This window comes from Phocoena sinus, chromosome 1 (genome assembly GCF_008692025.1).
Source record: "Phocoena sinus isolate mPhoSin1 chromosome 1, mPhoSin1.pri, whole genome shotgun sequence".
Taxonomy (NCBI): Eukaryota; Metazoa; Chordata; class Mammalia; order Artiodactyla; family Phocoenidae; genus Phocoena; species Phocoena sinus.
The window spans coordinates 67,802,139-67,826,523 of record NC_045763.1 but is presented as its reverse complement, the minus strand read 5'-3'; the positions used below and the strand labels follow the sequence as shown (position 1 = coordinate 67,826,523).

Sequence of the window (24,385 nt, the reverse complement as noted above, 5' to 3'; positions counted from 1 at the left end):
GATATCTTGTCCAACGCCATATAACTAGTGAGGGACAAAGAATTCCAACACAGAGCTGTGTGTTTGGACTACACCACACTGCTCCTTTCAATACCGATAGCTGTCCTTTTCTTCACCTAGATTTGGCCAGCTCCCCACCCTTTATCTCTGCTTCCTCTCTGGCTACTCCCCACCAGCACTCCTGTTTCAGCCACAGGGACTCTTCTCCAACCCCCTGGAAGTTCTCTCACCTCCGAGCTCTTATACCTATAAGGATGTTTCTCTCTCCCCTTCTCAGATTCTTCTTTACCTGGATAAATACTTATTGGCCTAGGTCTCAGCTTAAATACACCTTTTGGAGAACGTCTTTCCATCACACCCTCATCTTCTAGACCAGTGCTTTTCAAAAGATTTTGACCTATAGTCAGAAACACATTTTGCCTCATTATTGAGCATATATGCTCACATGTATTGTACATGGTTTTCATTTCATTTTAGTTTTCTAAAGTGTGTAATTTAGTTATTTTTAATATACTCACAGAATTGTGCTCTCATCATCCCTGTCTAATTCCAGGACAATTTTATCACTTCAAAAGAAGACCCTATATATGTATATTTCTATGTATAAAACCGAAACAAATTTTATCCCATGAAATAATACTTTGCCTTACTTACTATAGGAGATGAATGCTGATATTGTCTGTTTTATTCCATTCTTTCCATTACATTAAAAGAAATCTTGCAGTGACTCAATACATACATTTCATGTTCCATTACTGAGTTGCAAGCAGCAGTTTGGTAAGCCTTGTCCTAGATTACAGCAGGTCTCTCTGTCCCACTGGTCATAGCACCGTTTTCTTCCCCTCACATGACCTAGCACACTGGCCACTACTTGGTGAATATCTGCTGGCCCTGTTAAGACTATATTCTGGGAGGGCAGGGTCTAGATCTGCCTTATTTCTGACTGTGTATATCCCCAGTACCGGGTGCAGTGAAGTAGTAGGTACTCAGCAAATATATGTTGACTGAATAAATATTTGCCTTTGAAAGAGAAAAATAACCTTATGCACTTATTTCTGGTCAGTGTTCACACAAGTAAAATAAAATGCAATAAACCTATTCTCTTGCACTTACTACCAGTGTAAGCCAGGAGCAGTGTTGCCTCATCCTCCAGAGTAGGGATTTGGCCCTGAATTATCTGTATAAATGTCTCAGTGCTTCCTTTCACTTTGCCCTATAAGTTCAGCTTCAGCAGCCCAGTCTCCAGGAGGGCCCTACCGATGAGCTCTATAGATGGCACGAGCAGTGTGGTCACAACAAAAAGCACTTAGCAAAAGCTTTTAGAAATAAAAGAATGCCATTTGCAGCAACATGGATGGAACTAGGGATTATTATATCAAGTGAAGTAAGTCAGAGAAAGACAAATACCATATGATATCACGTATATGTGGAATCTAAAAAATAATATGAATGAACTTATTTATAAAACAGAAACAGACTTACAGACTTAGAAAACAAACTTATGGTTACCAAAGGGGATAGCAGGGGAAAGAGAAAAATTAGGAGTTTGGAATTAACTACTACTATATATAAAATAGATAAATAACAAGGACCTAGTGTAGAGCTCAGGGAACTATATTAAATATCTTGTAATAACCTATAGTAGAAAAGAATCTGAAAAAGAATATATATATTATATATGTGTATATATAATATATATAAAAATTATATCTCTATAACTGAATCACTTTGCTATACACCTGAAACTAACACAACACTGTAAATTAATTATACTTCAATTTTAAAAATGGTTAAAAATTAAAGAAAAAGAAGCTTAAGGAGATGAGCTTATCTGACATAAGCATAAAATAAAAATAAAAATAAAAAAAGCTTTGCTTTTGTTGAATCGCAAGCAAGGACATTTCCTCACCCTCCCCTGGACCCCGGGCACCCCCTGCCCGCGCCTCTGTACCTGTCTTTGCCGGTCTCGCGCTTGAAGAGCTCATCAAACTGCAGCATCTTGTGGCGCGTGATCATGAAGGCCTTCAGCCGGGGCAGCACCTGGCTCAGGAGCTGCAGGTTGTTGTAGACCTGGCCCTTGCCGTCGCGCCGCATGTAGCTGCTGGGGCCCCAGAAGATGAACACGGTGCCCTGGCTGACGTTGAGCAGGTCGTGGCGGTTGCGGAGGATTCGCTGGAGGCTGGAATGCGCGATGACCCTCAGGCTGGTGCGATTGCCAACGTCGTGCCCGTAGCCGCGCGTAGGGGCGTCGTTCATGCGGATGACGCACTCGGTCTGGTCAATCTGGGGGCCTCGCAGGCTACGCAAGAGATGCCCCGAGCTCGTCACCAGGGCGCAGTCCCTGCAGTGCATTTTCAGGGGCTGCAAGAACGGGGAGAAGGACCCCATCAGCGGCAACACTCACTTGGCACCAGCAGGTCACTTCCCTGCCTCCGAGGGCTGCCGTCTTCACTCTTCTCCCTCCTATGCCAGAATACATCCCTTCTGCTATTACCTCATCCACCCCTACATTCTCTTCCAGACTGGTGACAGGGAGTACTGGACAACAGGGGAAGAGAGCCAGCGGTGACCTGTTGACCATTGGGCTCTGGGCTTTACTGATATTAATAGATAAAATCATCATATCAACCCAGCAAGCTTGCTGTTACTGTCATTTTACAAATAATGATAACCCTAGGCTCAGAGATGTTGAAAAAATTGCCCAAAGATGCACGACTAGCAAGTAATGAAGCCATGCTTTCAAACCCAGGTCTTTCTGAATCCAAAGTTACCCCCAAGTTGAAGAAAAGACTATACTACAATTCGCTGTGACACTAGTTTTAATGCTCTTAACTCACCTTATTGGAAGTTAAGCATGTATCAGTGTCCTTGGATGCTGTACAAATATATTTATCCTAAATAGACATCGTCTAAGAATCATGTGAGAAAAGACATGCAAACTGTAACCCCTTAGAAGCCATAATTTTGAAATGACAATTAGGAGAGTTTCTCCCATTTTAAGGGGAGAGGGAGAGAAATTGAGTCAGTCTATCTTCAAAAATGTAGAGAAAGCCTCAAGCTCATCCACTGTACTCGCACCCTGTGGAAGCCCTGGCCCTATGGTGTCCACCAGGGACAACGCCAATGACAATGCGTGATGTACTTTCTGAACACCTACATTCTTACAAGTTAAACATTTCCCTGTTCATGTTTAATGAGAAATATCTCTCAGTTGCTGTTTGAAGATAATGTAATTCGGGCCGGAGGCCCAGGACAGCAAGTGCACAAAAAAATGATAATCAAGAATGTTCTGAAGGACAGTTGCACTGTTAGGCTTTCCCCAGAGCCTCTGCCCTTCCTCTCTGTTAACTCTGAACTGGACGCACTGGCTCCCTGCACAGTCTCAGAAAACTGGATCCAATTTAGTGCTGCGTATATACAGTCTTGTATTTACTCTTGGAGTTCCCTAAGCCATAGCTCTGTCTTCCGAAGCAGACAGAGAGCACCGAGGGCGGTCACCTTCCCTCACTGCAGAGTGGCCAAGGGCACCCACACAGGATGGTCCAGGCTTCTCTACACTACCTGTTAGCTATGGGACCTTGGCAAGTCACTAACCTCTGCAAGTCTCACTTTTCTCATTTTTAGCCGAGGATAATTGATGCCTCTTTCCACTTTGATAGAATTAAAATGTACACAGTGGTAGGTTGAGCCATTTAAAATTGCCAGTATTTGACCTGCGAAAGTAGCAATTGCATGGGGTTGAACCCAGTCCTCACCATAGGACGTGGCACGGCGTCATTCATTAAGTGAAGGCTGCTCTGGGGCTTTTCAGGCAGAGTGGAGCGCATGGTAGGTATGCACCACATCAGTGTGTACTGATCGCTCTGGGTTTCTAATTGACACGTGGGCTTATGAAATGGCGATCCTACCACTGCGAATTCTCATCATTCATTTGACATCCAGTTACTCTTAGGTGACAAATGTACTGGCAGCAAGAATGCGAATGGAATGGAAAAACAGAACCCCTCAAAGTTTATGCTTTACTGGGGGGCAGTAGGTCAGAGATGTGCAATGACATGACACAATGCGGGGCTGTGCCGCACTGTTAGTAAAGGGGGCTGTTTAGAGCACAGCCAGGCTGGGGGCACAAAGGAAAGAGTGGTCAACTTAGTTAATATTTCTGATGTTCTCTATGTGCCAGGCACTGTTGTGAGCTTTTTATATAATTGCATTAATTCTTCAACTAAACCTATAAGAAAGATATTACATCATCACCCCTGTTTTACTAAGGAGAATATTGAGAGGTAGAAGAGGGAGCCCGGTTTGTTAGGGGGTGTTTGGGTTTTAGCATCCAAAGTCCTGTATCCTGGGAAACCTCTACTCGTGTGAAAACATTCCTACAAAGATGACAGGGGCATCTGCAAATAGCATGTGAGTAAATGATGATTAGGGTCAGGAGACCCAGGGTCTAAACAGACTTTATTACAAATTGGGTACTTAACTTTCTCACCCATAAAACAAAGAGAGCGCCAACTAGACACTTGTGGCCAGATGATATTCTTTCGTTCATTCATTTAACAGACACTTCTTAAGCACTTACTACACCCCTGAGGTACAGTGTAACTCAGTCTGTTTGCTTAATAAGGTCACTTTGCAAGATTTCATTCCACTGGACCCGAAAGCCATTGGGACCTGCTTTTTCTCCTCAGACTCACCTAGAACTATTATCCTGAATTTTCCAGTTTGATTTATAATTTCAAGACATTGTGCTCATTTTTACTGGGGAAAAAATTCTAAAGAAAGGTCCCAGCATTTCTTTCCCCATAATTAATTCTGCTGTGATTCTCAGAGCATAGGCTGCTTGACAGGTGAAACTTGTAACACCTCTGGAGATTCCAAGGCCTTTCTCTCTCTCTCTCTCTCTCTCTCTCTCTGTCTCTCTGTCTGTCTCTCTCCCCCCCCACACACACACACTATGCCCATGTGAGGCCAGATGAGCACCCTTTCAGGGAAGGCCAAGGTTCCTGACTGTGCCATACAGACCCTCTGTGATTACTGGGCGCCACCGGAACATGCTGGGGTCCACCCAGTCCCAGAAAGCCCTCCCTCATGAGTCCTGCCCACCTGCCTTAGCTCTGAGGTATTGATTACCTCAGGCACCAGCATCCTCTCTTTGAGTTGTACAGATGCACCAAACAATGCAAAAAAGATCTAAGTCTGAATTATGCCTTAAGTGCCTTTCTTTAAGTGTTGCCAATACAGTGGCAATAGTTGTTCTAAACAATGTTACACTTCCTGCAGTTGAGAATAGCATGTACCAAAGGCTGAATCACTTCCAAAGGTGGAAACGAAGTCTCTTTCCTGCATTCAGAGGGACTAAGGATACCTTGGGAGGCAGAAGGACTATACAAACTGTGGGACCCGGGTTCTTGGGATGTTACAGTCCCCTGAGACAGCCATGTTCCTGCACATCGAAGTACCATTATCATCCTGAGTGTCTTAATGACATGGGTGAAAATGCTCACGCCTTGGTGAGTTGAGATTCCTGATGTAGTATTGAACATGTTCTTCCCTTAAACACTCAGATGCTGGGTTGATGAATCACTCCGCGGAGCATGGGAAGGTGAACTTGGGGCTCTGCCAGCAGGCCAGGGAGATAAAACTCCACCGAGGACAGGAGAGGGGAGGTGGCTCCTGGTGGACTCACTGCCTACCTACGCCTTCTCTCCTACTTCTTTCTCACAGTAGTCAGCCTCCCTGATTCTTGGGGACATTTTCCTTAAAGACTCATTTGGTGAGGGGTTCTGCCCTTTGTAGGAAACATGGGCACCCGTGTTAGGTCACTCCAACCTTGGTAATCTCTCTGGCTTCCTGACCTATGTAAGCACTCAATTAATACTAAATTGATTGATGGGTTGATAAGTGAGTGAATGAAAGCCAACCTCCAGGCTTCTCAGTCCTCTGAGAAAACCTCCATATATACAAAGAAGACATGATGTGATGCCCTAACCAACAATTCTCCTGCAGCCCTGTGTACTAATACCACGGGGAGAAGCAGGGGAGAGCACAGAGGAAGCTCTGTCTGCAGAGAAGGAGGCTGGACCATTTGCCTCCGGGCCACTGAGCCCAGGGAGCCACAATGGCCAGAGCCCAGGGCACTGCTTGCAATTAATGGCTGACTGGGAAAATGGCCCAGGACACAGTTAGGGCCATTAAACCCAGCTGGTTATTAATCCCCTGTAAGAGCTCGATGCCAAGGTCATCAGGGCTGTTGTGCAGTGAAAAATGCTCAGGAAAATCTACAAGGCACGGAGCAGTTACCTCTTCTCCAGACCACTGATGCTCAGAGCAGCAGCCCATGTCCCAGGAGCGCGGTGCACAGGAGCCTATGGGGGCAGGTGGGTTGGCTCCTAGAGGAAGCGCGCGCACACACACACACACGGGCACACGCAATGCATCATCCCAGTTCCTAGGACAGTGGCTGCAACTCATTGGGGGCTTATGAATGTCTTAGAATATTGGGGATATTTAGAATATTTTAGAAGGTGTGAATAAACTTCTCTTTCCACCCCCGACTCCTGGGAAAAAAACCCCACAATCAGGGGACAGGGGAGAATGACAACTTTCATCACAACTTGCTCCTTTGGGCTGCGGCGACAGAAGCAATTTCTGCTTGAGAAAGCACACTCAGGGAATCCAGGTCTGATTTCTGTCACAGCCCGAAGAGCAAGAGCAGAAGGCATTCTCCCTGCGACCCAGTTGATGCCTCCTGAGCCTTTCTTAAAAGAACAGAACAGGCTAAGTCCAATTGAACTTGACACCTAAAACACTCAGTGACGTCCTTGTAAACATTTGCAGCACGGCAATCTCAGGCTTCACTTTAAAAAATTCTGATTTATTGGGCAGAGAGAAAGCCACCTCAGAACATAATGTCCATTAGTTTGGTAATGAGACCAGTCTTGCTCTGGGAGCTGATTGTTGGTCTGGAGCAAACATAAGATATATTAAATGGTTTCGCAGGTATCAAGAATCTTTGCACTTTCCAATCTGATATTTTCCAGTAATTACTGGGCTTTTATTACCTGTCAACCTCCATTTACCCTGACACTGGGTATAAGCCGCTCTGGTTATTTAATACGATTCACTGGAAAAAGTGTTACTCTTCCAAGTTGCTCCTCTCCCTCTTGTTCAATGAAAGCCCTCCCATCAGCAGGAAGTCCTCCTCCCTCCACCAGAGCCACTTTCCATGATTTCCATCCACTGGCTGGCTAAGGATGAAGGAACTCCTTGGGTAGGAGGAAGTACTGAGCAGTGTTTAAAATATGGCCTTTGGAGTCATTGGCTTCGAACTTGCTTCTTCCACTCCTTAGGGGATAATTTGGGGCAAATTGGCTTAGATTCTCTGAGCTCCAGTTTCTTCATCTGTGATCTGGATATAGTAAAGTCAGTCTCAAAGAAAAGGTTTGCCTTTTCAATTAATGGTGTGCCTTCCACCCAGCTGCTCAAGACAAAATTCAAGGATTGTTCTTGACACCTCTTTCTCTGCCCCCTACAACACATCCAGTCCTATTGGATCTCTCCTCCTATAGATGTCCCAAATCCTAGCTCTTCCTACCATCCCTGCTGCCACCCCCTTCATCAAAGCCACCATCATCTCTCTTTAGTTCCTGCTGCACACTTGTAACTCTTTACTTCCCTCATTCCATCCCTCCTCTATATTCCTGTCTCCACAAAGCTCCTGGGGTGACCTTTAATATGTAATTACCAGAGAGTTCTGTACAAGATGATGCCAATACCATACTGTTTGATTACTATAGCTTTGTAATATAGTTTAAAACCAGGGAGTGTGATGCCTCTACTTTTTTCTTCTTTCTGTTAATTACACTGCCATATCTCCATTTCCTGTTGTCTGACGTGTTTTATATTATATAATATAATAATTTATATTATTTCCACACCCAGGACGCTCTTCTCGTGGTCTTTACATGATGACACCTTCACCTTCTTCAGGTGTTACCTCAAACCACCTCCCCAGAGAGACCTTCCCTGACCCCTTAATATTTCCACTGCCTTCCTTTGCCATCTTCTGTCACTGTCTCCATTATCCAGGCTTCTTTTTTTTAACTTTTTTTTTTTTTTTTGGTTGCACCATGCAGCATGCGGGATCTTAGCTCCCCAGCCAGGGATTGAACACGGGCCCCTACAGTGAAAGTGCCAAGTCCTAACCACTGGACTGCCAAGGAATTCCTTATCCAGGCTTATTTTTAAACTCAAGCATCACTACCTAATAATCTTAATTGTGGCTTGTGTGTTTACATGTTTACACCTTTCTCCCTTACTAGAATGTAAGCTCCAGGAAAGGTGAAGCTTTGTCTTGTTCACACTGTGTCTTCAGTCTCAAGAACAGTACCAAGAATAAAGAAAAAGTTCAACAAATATTTTTGAATGAATGACTGAAGGATAAACCATGTATCACCTACCACAGTGCCTGGCACATCAACAGTATGAAAGAAATGTGCTTACTGTATTTGTGTCACCATTCTACTAGTAACCAGTCCCTGATATTTTTTTTTGTCTGGGTGAGTAGGTTGATATATTCTAAAGCACAGTATTTGAATTCTCCAATACTCCTGCATATGTCATAACCACCTTCAGCACTAGGTGACCTTCAAAGAGAAGTCCAGGAAATCCCATTCGTTTTTTAAAATTTTTAATGGAATTGCATTCTATTTTTTTACATGTATTATATATTTTTAACGTCTTTTGACAACTTTATTGATCTATAATTTACATACCATAAAATTCACTCATTTTAAATGTAAATTCAATGATTTTTAGAATATTTACAGAGTTGTGTGACCATCACCATGATCTAATTTAAGGACATTCCTGTCATCCTGAAAAGATGCACATCCTTACCAACACTTGTTATTTTTCGTCTTATTGATATCAGCCATTCTTACAGATATGAGGTGTTATCTCACTGTGGTTTAGTTTTGCATTTCCCTCATGATCAGTGATGTTGAGCACCTTTTCATGTACCTGTTGGCCATCTGTACGTCTTCTCTAGAGAAATGTCTATTCAGATCCTCTGCCCATTTTTTCTTCCAGTTTTATTGAGATATAATTGACATATAGCACTATATAAATTTAAGGTGTACAGCATAATGACCTCTGCCCATTTTTAAACTGGATTGTTTGTTTGTCTGTTTTTTGCTATTGAGTTGTATGAGTTCTTTATATACTCTTGATATTAACCCCTTATCAGATATATGATTTGCAATATTATCTCCCATTCAGTAGGTTGCCTTTTCATCTTGTTCACGGTTTCTTTTGGTATGCAGAAGCTTTTTAGTTTGATGGAGTCCCACTTGTTTATTTTTGCTTTTGTTGCTTTTGCTTTTGGTGTCAGATTCAAAAAACATCATCACCAAGACCTATGACAAGTAGCTTACCACCTATGTTTTCTTCTAGGAGTTTTATGGTTTCAGGTTTTATGTTCAAATCTTTAATCCATTTTGAGTTAATTTTTGTGTATGGTGAAGAGGGCTGTCCAGTTTCTTTCTCTTGCGTGTGGCTGTCAAGTTTTCCCAATACCATTTATTGAGGAGGCTGTCCTTTCCCCTTTGTATATTCTTAGCTCCTTTGCTGTAAATTAATTGACCATAAATGCATGGGTTTATTTCTGGGCTCTCTAGTCTGTTTCATTGATCTGTGTGTCTCTTTTAATGCCAGTACCATACTATTTGATTACTATAGCTTTGTAATATAGTTTGAAATCAAGGAGTGTGATGACTTCACTTTGTTCTTCTTTCTCAAGATTGCTTTGGTTATTTGAAGTTTTTTGTGGATCCATACAAATCTAAGAATTGTTCTCTTTATTTCTGTGTAAAATGCCATTGGAATTTTCATTGTGTTCTTGATTTGCACTTTCCTAATGACTAATGATGTTGAACATCTTTTCACGGTCTATTTATGCCATTACTTTTCAGGTTTCTAATTCCATCTATTGCACCCTATCTCTACCCCAAATAAGTTCCACCATGGGTAGGTGATTCTATTGAACTCTAAGTCAACATTCTGTTGACTTCTGCAGGAGTCTTGTATGTGCAGGACCTACAAGCCAGAGGAGGGTGCAGAGTCTATGTGCATGGAAAATAGAGAGAAAGAGGGGCTTTTTAATCAACACCTTTAAGTCAGGAGAGGTAAATCCAAAGTGGAGAATCAGGTGAGCATTGTCTGGGACATATGTTTATATTTAAACCAGATTTTGTATAAATAGAACTACCATTTGATCCAGCAATCCCACTTCTGAATATACATATGAAGGAGACAAAATCAGTCTTTTGGAGAGATATCTACACTTTAATGTTCACTGCCACATTGTTCACAGTAGCCAAGATATGGAAACTCTATAAGTGTCCATTGATGGATGAATGGATAAAGAAAAATGACAAATAAAGAATACTATTCCACACAATGGAGTAGTATTCAGCTATGAAAAGAAGGAAATTCTTCCATTTACAACAACATGGATGAACCTAAGGGACATTATGCTAAGTAAATTAAGCCAGACAGAATACTAGATGATCTCACTTATATTTGGAATCTGGAAAAAAAAGTTGAATCCATAGAAAGAGAGAGTATAATGGCAGTTGCCAGGGGCTGGGAGGTAGGGTAAATGGGCAGATGTTGGTCAAAGGGTACAAAATTTTATTTATAAGATGAATAAGTTCTGGGGATCTAATATACAGCATGGTGACTGTAGTTAATAATACAGTATTGTATACTTGAAATTTGCTAAGAGAGTAAATCTTAAGTGTTCTCACCACATACACCCCCCCCACACACACACAAAAAGTAATGTGAGGTGATAGACATGTTAATTAATTTGATGTGGTAACCACTTCACAATGCATATGTATATCAAATCATCATATTATATACTTTAAGTATATACAATATTATTTGTCCATTATACCTCAATAAAGCTGGGAAAGAAAAGAAAGCCAGATTTTGATAATTAAAGTTAGAAAATTTACCTAATCATATTATATTGAAATGAGTTTTCTAGAATTACAGAATAGAACGAGTGGCAGAAATCTCAGAGATTAAGTAGCCCAGTAGTTCTCTGAGCAAAGTTCCTCAACCAGCAGCAACAACAAAGTCTAGAAACTTTCTAGAAATGCAAATTCTCAGGCCCCACCCTAGAACTTCTGAATCAGATGCTCTGAGGTGAGGCCCCGCAATCTGTGCTTTAGCAACACAGGTGATTCTGATGCATCCTCAAGGTTAAGAACCCCTGGACCAGGACAGTACCTTCATTTTATCAAGGAACTGGTGAACTCAAGGCTGGAACTCATGAGGTTATGTGATTTGCTCAAGATCACATACTAAGGGCAGCACCTGGGATAAAACCCCAGGTCTCCTCACTCCACAAATCTAAGAAAATTCGTCTGTGTCTGTAGATTGTTCAAAATCACTGGGAACTCACTGAAAAGGAGTCATGAATTAATAGTTTACTTAAGATGGAACCTACAAATGGAAGTGATATGGTGGAGACAGTTGAATAAGAAGGAACATCCCTTATGTGATATGCTGCCCTCAGCAGGGTTGCCTGCCTTTGCACCACCTGCCTGCTTATTTAGAAGGAAGAACCAGGAATAGCTAGAGAGCATCCAAACCCTCTACTACAGGGAAGATGCTGATGCTTGTGTATGTCTGGGGACTGCTCTTGCCACAGAAGTTGGGCCACTGGGGCTTCTCTCCAGCACAGCCTCTCAGAGGAGTGGCCAGTCAGGACCCTCCTGTCTGTTGTGGGCTGAATTGTGTCCCCCTGGAAAACATATGTTGAAGTTTTAAACCCCAGTACCTGTGAAGGTGACCTTATTTGGAAAAAAGGGTTTTTGTGGATGTACTTAAGATGCAAATCAAGATGAGGTCATACTGGATTAGGGTGGGTCCAATCACTGGTGTCCTTATAAGAAGAGATCAGAGACACACAGAGACACACAGGCAGAATACTATGTGGTGACCAGGCAGAGACTGCAGTGATTCATCTACTGGCCAAGAACTCTGAGGATTGCCCCCAAGCACCAGAAGCTGGAAGATGCGAGGAAGGATTCTTAGAGCTTTGAGAGGCAGTGGGACCCTGCCAAAACCTTGATTTCAGACTTCTGGGCTCCAGAACTGTGAGAGAATAAATTTCTGTTGTTTTAAGACACCTAGTTTGTGGGAATTTGTTTTGGCAGCTCTAGGAAACCAATACACTGGCCCCAACAAGTTCTTTACTCTCTGCCTTCCAGCCTCCTGCCAGTGCCCCAGCCAGCAAGGCTCTGTCCTGCAGCTTTCACCCTTATAATTCACTCTCTGCACAGCTGCCAGAGGGAGATTTTAAAGCATAAAGCACCTACTCCCACCTTTTTAGAAAAATAAAATCCAAATTCTTTACTTGGCTGGAGTCTTGCCTACCTCATGGACCGCAACTTGTTGCCTCATTCTCCAGCCCCACTGACCGCCGAGCTCCTTTCTGCTTCTGGGAGAGATAAGACAGTCCTTCTTTTGTCTCTGGCCTTTGCTTCCCCTGTTATTTACATGCCTGGCCCCTTCTCATCTCTCACATGTCAGAGTAAAAGCCATCTCCTCCAGGAAGCCCTCCCTGACTGCTCTAATTGGAGGTGACCTCCCTCACTTATTACATAACAAAGGTATTAACCACTAATAACACTGACAAAATGTTCAGCTTGTGTAAGGTACTGTTCTAAGCACAGTACATGCATCATCCAACTTAATCCTGAAACAGCCTTGAGAGGCAGGTTCTACCACTGTAATTTTATCAGATGAGGAAGTTACACAAATTAGTCACCTATCATGATCCTGTTTATTTCCTTCATGGCACTTTCCACAATCTCTAATGATTTACATTTTTATTTCACTAAAACATCAGTGCCATGCGGGCAGAGATCATGATGTATGCATGGCATACAACAGGTGCTCAAGAGATAAAGAAATCTCCTAATACATCACTACCTTAGTTTTTCAGCAAGCAGTAGATTTTTCTCTGTCCAGAAGGGGTGTGGATGAGCTGTCAGGGAGACAACCCTGTTTCTAGAGCCCATTTCTTCTCTGAAATGCTGGTACAATGGTTGATGTTACACCCTGACTCACTTCACAGCCTTTCAAATAACTCCCTGATGTGATTTCCTTCAAAGGTCACTCATATGCAATTATTTCCTCTAGGAGGAGATTGGATATAAAGGCCCCCTGTGCTCATTAAAACAAACAAAAAGCTCCATTTTCATTAGAGGAGTGACAGTTAATGCTGCCAGACAAGCTGATTCCACAGAACTGGCTTCTTTGGCCTCTGCTACACTTGAAAGTGACCTAAAGTAAATACGGCATGGCCTGAATCTGGGAAGAGCACTAATAATTGATGATCAAAGGCAAGATAATTATGAGAACTCGGGAGTTCCACAAATAGCTTAGTTAAATGGAGGGAAGAAAGCCAAGGTTTCAGGTGACCAAATGAGAAAAAAATCTAATTGAACAAAACATTAAATTTATAACATTAAAGTAGACAGAACACTGTCTTGAGTCAGACTTGGGTTCGAATCTCAGTTCAGTCATTTATTGGTAGGTGCTTCCCTACTCTCAGTCTGTTTTCTCTTCTGTAAAATAGCCATAGTAGACACTAAGCAAGGAATAACTGTTATTACTATCATGGCTTAATCATTATAGATATAAAAGAGACCTCCTGAATAACCTGCTTCATCCTCTCCCCTCGTGTCCCGTCACTCCCTGAGCCTGCGAACTCAACCTCCTTCACCTCTGTTGAGTTTGATCATTTCTATCCACCCATACATAGCTTCTCATTGACCCCTCCGTGGTTCAACCCACGATCTTTGCCCAGTCACTGCCATGTCTCTTAGCCAGTCCTACCACACCCATTCCTGTCTATTCCCCAGGCAGAGTGGCCTTTCTAAAATGCACATCTAATTAAGTCCTGCTTTTGTTTAGTGCCCCTATATGACCTCCATTGCTTTGAGGACGAGATCCTTCCAGTGGCTTACCAGGCCCTGATACCTTGCCAAGTCCTACTGTATCCCCCACTCTCTTGTAGATCTCTACACTCTAGTCACACTGACTTTGACTCTGTAGTTCCTTGTAGCCCCAAGTGGCAATATTCATAAGACTTTGCCTCAGGGCCTTTGCACGTGCTTTCCCTGGAACCTGATAACCTACCTGGCAGAGTTATTTTATGAGATAATAATAACAACATTCAAAGTTTCCCTCCCCTGTATCCTCTCCCCATTTATGACTTTTGTAATTCTTCATCACTCGTTCAAAGTACCACTTCCTTGAAACCTTCCTTAAACTCCAAGATTAGCTTAGGATCCTGTTTCTTCCTTTATAATTCTCATCATATCCGCAATCATTGATTCAGTGTCTCTCTTCCCCACAAAATGGCAAGGTTCTTAAGAATTGAGTCTATATCTGCATTGAGTTTAGGTCACCAAAATATCCCCAAGACCTAACATATAGTAGGTACTCACTAAATATTTACTGTACAAGTAACCAAACTAGCTCATGCAGCCGAGGGGGCCATTCCAGAACCAAGGCCTCTCCCAGGCTTTCTGTTTGGGTTTTCATTTCCATTGATAAGCCCAAGTGTAGACCAAGGAACAAACTCATCCAAAATAGATTATTTACTTTGGTGCAAATACTCATTTTCCAGAATGACTCGTTATTTGGGGTTCTGGACATTGACTAGTGCCAGGTAGCTAATAGCCAGATTGCATTGGTGTTGATACTCTGGTTCTTGGGCTGATGGTTTGTTTGTTGAACTGCATACTTTAGGGGCTCTGAGAATGAAAGAATGGCCATCAGCAGCCTGGATAACTCAGCACCCCATCTGGGAACACATGAGTAAACAAAATCGTAATTTTTCACTTTGCCAAGCTCAGTAACAGTGTCATGATGAGCTACCAGCAAAACAGCCATTAGTTAAATAAATAAAGCACAAGGCTAGAAACAGGATTGCTGATGCAGGCACAGTCTCCTCTTTTGCTGACCATTGATGGACATTATACATGATGCACACCCTGGGCCCCCTGCTTTAATTTGCTAAATATGATGCATCCTCTGGGCTGCATGACTTACTTTGTATTAGTGACAAATCACCTTTTCTTCTTTTCCCATTTCATTTGCTCACCAGATAGTTATTAAGCACCTACTGCCTGTGTAATGGGACCTCTTGGGCAGGCTGCCCAGTACACAACTGTCTTCGGTCCTCTGGTGATACTCAGACTCTGAGAGGAGACCTAAAGTACAAGGAAGCTGATTCCTGGCAAGAAGAGACAGCGGTGTCCCTGCTCCTTCAAGAAGCCTGGGGGTTGGTGAAGGCAGATAGGTTTGACAACGTGAGAGAGTTTCAGGGTTAAGAAAGGTTTCTTTTGGGGAGGTGCTTTTTTTTTTTTTTTTTTTTTATAATAAACAGGGGAGGGACTTCCCTGGTGGTGCAGTGGTTAAGCATCCACCTGCCAATACAGAGGACACAGGTTCAAGCCCCGGTCCGGGAAGATCTCACATGCCATGGAGCAACTGGGCCCGTAAGCCACAACTACTGAGCCTGTGCTCTAGAGCCTGTGAGCCACAAGTACTGAAGCCCCTGCACCTGGAGTCCGTGCTCTGCAACAAGAGAAGCCACCACAATGAGAAGCCCACACACCGCAACGAGTAGCCCCTGCTCGCCACAAATAGAGAAAGCCCACGTGCAGCAATGAAGACCCAACACAGCCATAAATAAATAAATAAATAAATAAAAAGAAATAGGGGAGATTTTTGCCTGGTCTTCTTTTCTTGATACTTCGTCTTTTGGCTTCATCTATTTATGTTAGATCTTCTTTAGACTATGCTCAAGCATATTAGTGGATCCATAACTCCTGGCAACTCTCAGGACCTTGACTCATGGCCTCAGCCATCCACTCCACGGAAATGTCTCCCATATTCTGGTTCTTCCTCCATCTGTACCTGGATCCCAACTCCCTGCAGTCTTGTGGGTTATATTTATTTCTATTGAGGATACCAGTAAAAATCAGAGCCCATAAGTGCCAAAAGAACAATAACGATAGCTACCAGTCTTTACAGAGAAACTTTCTACATTGCCATTATTAAATCAGTTAACCCCAAAGTAAACTGGCAAGGTGTATATTACCATCTTGGTTTATATTATGAGGAAACAGAGGTTTGAGGTTAAATTGCTCAAGGTCATAGTTTCAAAGGCCCAGCCTGAGTTGGTACTGAGGTTAAACTCACTCCCAAGTGTGGGCACGCTTTGTACAGGACAGCACAGGCAAAGAGCTGAGTGGAAAGATTGCAAAGCAAAGATGATCAAAGGGTCTTAAAGGAAGACTAAAAGAAGCCTATGTAGGCAAAGGACTAGTTAGGTAACAAAAATGGCAGGAAAACATAGAAAGCATTGGAAAACAGAAATTGGAGACACTAGGTGACACAGTGGCTGTATGAGTTCTTGGGGGATCAGAAAAGTTAAAGAGAAATTTAGCAGAACAGCCTAGAATTCTGGAGGCATTCAGCGCAGGAACAAATGTTTCCACACCTCTCAAAAGCCATCAGTATATAACATACTGCATTATAATAAGTGACATTCATAATGGGGATCCTAAGTCTTCAAGAAAAGCTTAAATTAAGTTAAGCTTTGTTCACTTAGGTAGGAAAGTATAAAATCAATTTGGAAACTTCAAAAATAATTCAGACAAACACGATTTTGCACTAAAAGGGACTGTGCTTATGTTCTTTTAAGCTTCATTTGCTCATAAAACTCATTCCTCAACCATGCTTCAAAATGAGGCGCTAGACAAGTTTGAAAAGTTGTTGCTGAAGGGTAAATAAGCTCTTCTTTCCTCACTCAGGTGTGAGAGACTCTCCACCAAAATTCATGCTTTCCCTCCACAGTGTAGTCATAGACAGAAATGGCTACCCAGTCAGGACTACATTTCTTGTCCCCATGCTTCTAGCGGGAGGCACGTGCCTCCCCATGGAATCGGAACAGAGGTCACTGAAGAAATCAAGCAGCAGGTGCTTTCTCCACTCTTCACCCTTCTGCTGCCTTGGTATACATGGCACCGTGAACTTGGAAGCGCTGTGTCAAAGATGGCAGAGCCAACGAATGGAAAGAGACCAGGTCCACGAATCATTGTTTGGATGAGAGATATCAGTTACGCTCACTTCTTTGACTATGTGAGAAAAAAAAACTGTCCTTTTGAGCCATGATGCATTTTTTGGATCTGTTTATGAAGCAGGCAGTGTAACTGTAACTATCGCATCAGGCAGCCAGGAAACTTTCTTTTTTGCAGACTTATTTTACCAAGTGGCTAGAGTGCGGGAACCACGTTTTCTTTCTAAATTACAGCTCTGATGACGTCACTCCTGCTCAAAGATTTCCCATAACTCCCTGTTACTTACAGAGGGGAAGTCTACATTTCTAAATGTGACCCTTCATATCTTATTTTTTACTGGTCCATTTCAAGAATGCTAAATTCCCCCAAACTGGACCACCACTCATTTATCCAAACGTGCCATGCCCTGGTCTTTGCCCACAGAGTGGCCGCCACCCCCAACTCCAGTCACTGAAAGCCAACCTGCCATTCGAGTCCTCCATTAAGGCCATTTGATCCACAAAGTTGTCCTTAATTCTGATTGCTCGGGTTCAAATCCCATCACTTACTAACTAGTGACCTTGGGCAGATTTCTCAACTTCCCTGTGCCTTAGACTCCTCATGTATAAAATAATGGTAAGAACAGAACCTCCCTCATAGGGCTGTGAAGGTTCATGAATCCACAGGGGAGCCGCAGCTTGCTCTTCAGTGAACTCATGAGCCCTCAGCGTATCTCACACTTCATACTGAAAATTATTTCTTCCCCAGTTTTAACCATTCTTGTGTCACCTTCTTGGGAGGCAGAATAACTTTTTAATCTTTGTGTCCCCACACCATCCCACAAGGTGACTTAAATACAGAAGATGCCTAATATGTGGTAGTTGAGTAAATGAACATAGGAATTTCTAAAGCTGCAGGAACTGGGTTTCATCCTTTCATTCACCCATGATTTGCTCAGAGGACCATGATGTCTTCCTCTAGTTTGAATTCTAATCAGAGAATGACAAGGCTTCTTTTTAGTATCCTGAAGTTCTGAAGAAGCTTTGATCATTTTTCTGACCTCCAGAGAAAGTATCCACCCCTTGAGCACAGGGACCTGTTTTACTAGGAAGTTTGCTTCAGCTTTGAAGGTATGAAACTTAGTAAGTTGCTCTGGCCACGCTGAGCAGAGGTGGACACTTTTGTGCTAATTCCTGGGCATGCCTGAGGTGTCTGAGTTACCGAGAGTTTGTCTTCAGAGGCTATAGGAGGGTTAAGTAATTTGAGGCTGGAAGGACTAAATATCCTTCAGAGCTGACAGCACAGGGGGCCAGGGCAGGAGTCAGTGAAGGAAGGCACTGGTAAATACAGAGCCTGACGGACCGGATTCCCCACTGGCCTGGCCCGACTCATTCTCAGTTACACTCAGGGCTGACATGGTGTTTGTTTCAAAAATAAGACTTACAAAAAAAAAGAAAAAAAAAAGACTTACTTTTAGACAGAGAAAGACAAATATCATATGGTATCGCTCATGTGTGGAATCTAAAAATTGATACAAATGAACTTATTTACAAAACAGAAACAGACTCACAGACATAGAAAACAAACTTACGGTTACCAAAGGGGAAAAAGTTGGGGGGAAGGATAAATTAGGAGGTTGGGATTAACATGAACACACTACTATACATAAAATAGATAATCAACAAGGACCTATTGTAATAACCTATATGGGAAAAGAATCTGAAAAAGAATAGATATATGTATATGTATAACTGAATCACTTGGCTGTTCACCTGAAACTAACATAACATTGTAAATCAACTAGACTCCAAAATAAAATTCAAAAACAAGAACAAAATAAGACTTATTTATGACTGATGCCATCTTCAAATGCAGGAGGACACGTCTCTCTAGAACACTATTGGCGTTTAAAGATATGAGAACAGTGAAACTCCCCCAGTCTTTAAATAATATTTGGTACTAAATTGTCCCACCTCCGAATGGATTTTTCTCCTCGGATGGCACATAGGAGCATCACCCTCAACACATCTGGCACTGAACACATCTTCAGACTCCCCAAAGCTGCCACTCTTCCTCTGTCTCAGTGAAGGTCTCAGCTCCACCCAGCTGCCTGTGCCAGAAATCTGGGAGTCCTACTGAACCCCTCCCTTTCCTTCTCCACCTCAACCAGACAATCCTTCGTCCTCAATTTCTCTCAATTCTGCTCACTTCTCTCCATTCTTACTGTAAACACCCCAGTTCAGCCCTCGAGTCATTCATTCCACAAGTATTTCCTGAGTGTCAACTCTTGCCAGGGAGCACGTTTGATACTGGGAAGTCAACGGAAAGTAAAGTAGCCATGGATTTCTGCCTTCATGAAACATATGGTTTAGTGGAGGAAACAGATGTTAATCAAATAATTGCACAAATACATAATCACAAACTAATAAATGCTAGGAAGTAAAAGCATAGGATGTTATGAGAATATTTCCGGCGGGAGCTGACCCAGTCTAGTGTTGGGTGTCAGAATTCTGTTGTGGTCCTGGCTTCTGAGATGCTCCCAAGCTCCCAAGCCCACACCATCCTTTCCTCCACTCCCCTGGGTCTGGACTGTGGCTAGTTTCTTGGGCTTTCTCAGAATTGTCACTGTGACAGTGACCCCTTTACCTGTGTGAGCTGTACGTAGCCAGCATTAGCACAGGACACCTGCTTAAGGCACCCAGATCACACCCCCTTTTAAAATCATTTCACCTGCTTTGTAGCTCATGCCCTTCTAGCTGTCTCTACACTGGCCCGATTCTGCTAGACCCCAGGCTCAGCCTCTCGCTTCTCTGCCCACGCTGTGTAAACACAGCATAATAATGTCGTGGGTACCAAAAAAAGCCAATCCTAAATTCTAATTTTGAAGGCTCCTGCCTCCCCCCTGCCATTATTTCTGAGCCTGCCCCAGATTTCAGGTCTGTTTTGATGGAGTTTCTTTCCACACTTGTGTCATCCCACAATTCAGAATGGCCCTGGATTCCGTTACTGATGCTGCTGTGTCAGCACGAAGCTCTGGTTACCTTCCACGCCCCTCAGTGGGAGTCTGCGCTGTGAGGGCTTAAGTGGAATTTGTTAGCACATAGGCTCTGCGGACTCTGGTGACCCTTGACAAAGATTCTCTTCTTGATCAAACTCTAGCCAGGCTCCTCTGAGCCTTCTTCTGAACAAGGCTTGTCAACCTTGGCTCACAAAGGCTTGAACAAACACTGACATAGTTTCTAATAGCCCAAGGCTACATCCCTAGGATTACCGTAGCTCCCCTTAAAGTGTCTGCCTGAGAAAACCCAAGGCTGCCGCCTGAAGATAGCCCATATCTGAAGACAGGGCCCCTGGAGGAGGGTGGAAGCCTAACTTCCACAAGTGTCAGTTAGGAAACCCAGCTGTGTTTCACATGGATCAAGTACCTTCCCGCTGTTGTCATTTTTCACTTCCCTGACTCTGCTGAGCCCTTGCTACTGCCCTCTCTACACCCCCATTCTCCCTTTAAAATGCCCAGACACCTCTGTATAAATCGAAGTTGGGTTCAGTTCACACTGGACTCTTTTCCCTATTATTTCCCCTTTTAATCAGTCTATTACTGATTAGAATCCATCCTTATCTCTTTGACTCGTGTCCAGCTTTGTTTATCTTTGACACCGTGAAGGTCTTAGCTTCAAATAGAGTTATATTCTGAGGCACTGCGGGTTAAGACTTTTAACATACAACTTTTGGGCAGTGGACACAATTTGGCCCGTAACACCCAGTTTGACGAGAAATATTTATTCAGAGAGAACACAGATGTTAAAGGAAGAAAAATAGAAAGGTTGTAGGATATCATCTCCTTTAAAAGCGCCAATCCAGAGGACAGTCCTACTTTCAGATGCGAGAACAAAACGGGAGTAAGCTCTAACTACTCAAAAGAACTAAGTTTTTGTATTCTTTTCCCCAACAGATGTAACTGAGTCTGGTAAGTTAAAATATCAAAAAAGCCCAAATTTTACAATTGTTAGTTTTGTTGGTCCACAATGTGACCATACAGAGATAGAGAGACAGAAGCCTCCTTCTTCAAGTTTCACGTGATCTAATGAACGAATCATGGAATTCAGCTATGTGGCTTGAAAGCCTCGAGTCTGATAAGTACCTCTAGGTCCTGGATGCGGGCATTCATTTGAAGAACCCTCGGAATCTAATACTGTTCAACCAAATACTGCATTACATTGTTCCCTCGGTCTGCATATTTAGGGGTACAAACTTCCCATGAGGAATCAAAACACTTTCTCAGGTCTGGAAAAATAAAATTGGCAACCCAAGCATACGTCAGATGAAGCATGCTGTGTTTATAAGTCTCTCGGGAGCTCCGTTTTCTTAGGAAAGTTGAAGTTATATTACTAAGCAAGGCTTTCCGCTTCAGTGAGGTGTTTGCTACCACCTTAATTTTCTTGTTTTTATGGAATTGGTGGCAAGTGAAAAGCGTCCACCTAGAGCAATTAAAATACCACTCTCCTCAAAAGAGAGAAATGATGGCAGGTTGGGCTTCTAGGAGCTGGCCACATCCCAAATAGTATTTACCTAGATGTGCATTTTGCTGGCTGGAAAAAAAAAATATTTAAAGACAAACAGGGGTGTAGCCGCAGACTGCTGAATGGCATGACAGCTTCTGTGTATGAAAGGCGTTTCTATTCTTATTAGGAGGTCTGATTACACGGTTCTCAAATCTCCCCTTAAGCCTCCTGAGATGAGAGTGAGGTGCAACCTTGTAAATTGTCAGCACATATAAAGCTAAGATTTAGAGAGTGGTTTCCACTGTGCATCCTATAAAACGTGTCCCACCAGGAAGATTAGTATCAATCACAGGCTTATTGGAGAGGGAGATGGGGTCCAATGATAACCTGGCACTATCAACTAGAGTAATGGTCCAAGAAGAAAAAGCAATCAGAGAGGAGAAAGGAATAACAAGACAGAAAGACAGAAGTGGAAAATCAGAGTGCAATGTATCATATTGATGAACAGGAGCTGTTATCCAGGACGAAGCTCACGTGAACAATGCGGTTCTTAAACATGGGTCTCGCCTACTGCTTAGCTTAAGGACAATGAGAGGCGACTTAAGAGTCACATCCGGTAGCCTGCCTCTGGCAGCACCAAAATGTAATGACGTCGTGATCACTCAAGAGTCTTACCCATCCAACTTGAGATTCATTTGCTAATTTCAGAGGCTTCTAAAAGAGAAAACCCGGCATTGTGGTTTCACAGGTAACTTCATCCTGGAAAAGATAAAAGCAACATGATCCAGCCCCAACCAATTTGGTTTCTTGGATTCTGGTAGACTCATTCAAGTGGTTATTCCTCAGATGTGAGTGGATTAAGGAAGGGATGAAAAGAAAGGTCTGTCCTGCTTTTTAAAAAGGAGGCTTGGCTTGACTGCTTTTTTTAAAAAAAGACTGATTTGAAGTTTTTCATGTCCTGGAATTCTTTGACACTCCTCTCATCAAGAGGTGCAGTCTAATTCCCCTTGTCCTAACTCTGGGCTGAGCTTACTGCCTTATCTCCAGTGAACGGAATGCACTAGGAGATGGTGGTATGGCTTCTGCCTGGCTCTCTGTCTTGGGATGCTCGACCCTGGGACCCAGTAGCCATGCTGTGAGGAAGCCCAGGCAACACAAACACCATTTGTTGGTGTTCTGACCAATGGGTCCTACTGAGGTCCCAGCCAAAAGCCGTCATCAGCCCCCAGGGATGTGAGGGTGCTTTAAATGATTCCAGCTCCAGACTCTATCTGACTGCAGTCCTATGAATCATAAGGGAGGTCTTGGTGGAGATCTGCCTAGCTGGATCTAGTCAGCCTTCAGAACTGAGAGATAAGAGTAGTATTTACCCCAAGTTTAGGGTAGTTTTTTTTACTAATACATTTAGTAAGAGACATGGCATAAACACCATTGGCCGCTCTCTCCCAAACAATAGAACCGTAGTCAGAAGGAATTTGAAAAGACGTGGGAACTTCCTCATAAGTGCAACACCACAGCCTCAAATACCTCTTAGAAGCACATTCTAGGCACTTTAAAAATACCAATTAGACACGAGAATTCCCTCCAAAGCACACCTGTCATCATTACATAGATCATAAGGAGACTCCACAGTTTCTAAAACGGAAACAGACTCAGAGACATAGAATACAAACTTATGGCCATCAAAGGGGAAAGGAAGTTAAATTAGGAGTATGGGGTTAATGGATACCAACTATTATACAGCAATATACGATAGACAAGCAACAGGATTTACTGTACAGCACAGGGAACTATACTCAATATTTTGTATAACCTACAAAGGGAAAAGAGTCTGAAAAAAATGTATAACTGAACAGCTTTGCTGTACACCTGAAACTAACACAATAATGTAAATCAACTATACGTCAATCAAAAAAAAGCGTCCCCAGTCTACTGTTCAGAGCCATCGCTGAAGCCTTTGCTCGGTGTTATCACAATCAAAGTTTTCTTCATCGTCAAAAGAGTACAGATAACTTGGCTCAATTCTTTGCATTGTTTTGACAGTATAAACACAATCTGAGGGATTTTCATGTAGAATATGGTCTGAGTCTTTCTGCTAAACTGTTGCGTTGGCAACGTGGCCTGGTGTCTATGGTCTGATGCCAAGACCATTTAGTTTTCAGGCCAGTTTAAAGTCTAAAACGGGAATTTGCAGGAGGAAAATGAATCATGAGACACTCCTCCATTTCTATAACTGTGAACAAAATGGCAATAGTTAGGTCAAAGCTCCCTTGACAAGTACTTTTTTTTTTTTAATACATGCCAGGGCTGTGGGTACCTCCAAGTTGGGTTTTCTTGCAAAAGGAAATAACCTCCCAAAACACTGTAATTGCAACTGGGCAAGAACTCTCAGCAACCCTTCCGCTACTCAGATTATTGTGAACGAAGGACTCAGGTGCCACTTCTCCATTAAGCTGGGCTATTATAAAGTCTGCAGAAGTTCCTCCAGGCCAGGCTTTAGAATTACCATGAAGCAGAGAAGGAAGATGGTGCTCGGGACAGCGTGGGGAACTTTCTGCTGGAGTTACTGTGAGAACTGCTTTCAGCTCTCGACTGCCCTTATCTGTGAAGATGCAGCTGCCTTGATGAGAACTCCCGGGGGCTTGAGCATCCCGTGCCACAGTGTGATGAGGACACAGCAGCAAAAGGAAACCTGGCGGGGCCGGTCCGCACTGCACTGGAGGGCTTTCT

General features: G+C 42.9%; 1 protein-coding gene across 1 annotated transcript in view; it reads right to left on the bottom strand.

The window, feature by feature from the left end:
* Positions 1 to 24,385, bottom strand: part of ST6GALNAC5 (ST6 N-acetylgalactosaminide alpha-2,6-sialyltransferase 5) — a 170,695-nt gene that overhangs the window by 17,783 nt on the left and 128,527 nt on the right. Inside the window, exon 3 of the mRNA XM_032615241.1 lies at positions 1,952 to 2,361. Within this exon, the coding sequence (XP_032471132.1) occupies positions 1,952 to 2,361 (410 nt within the window). The remainder of the gene's footprint in view (positions 1 to 1,951; positions 2,362 to 24,385) is intronic.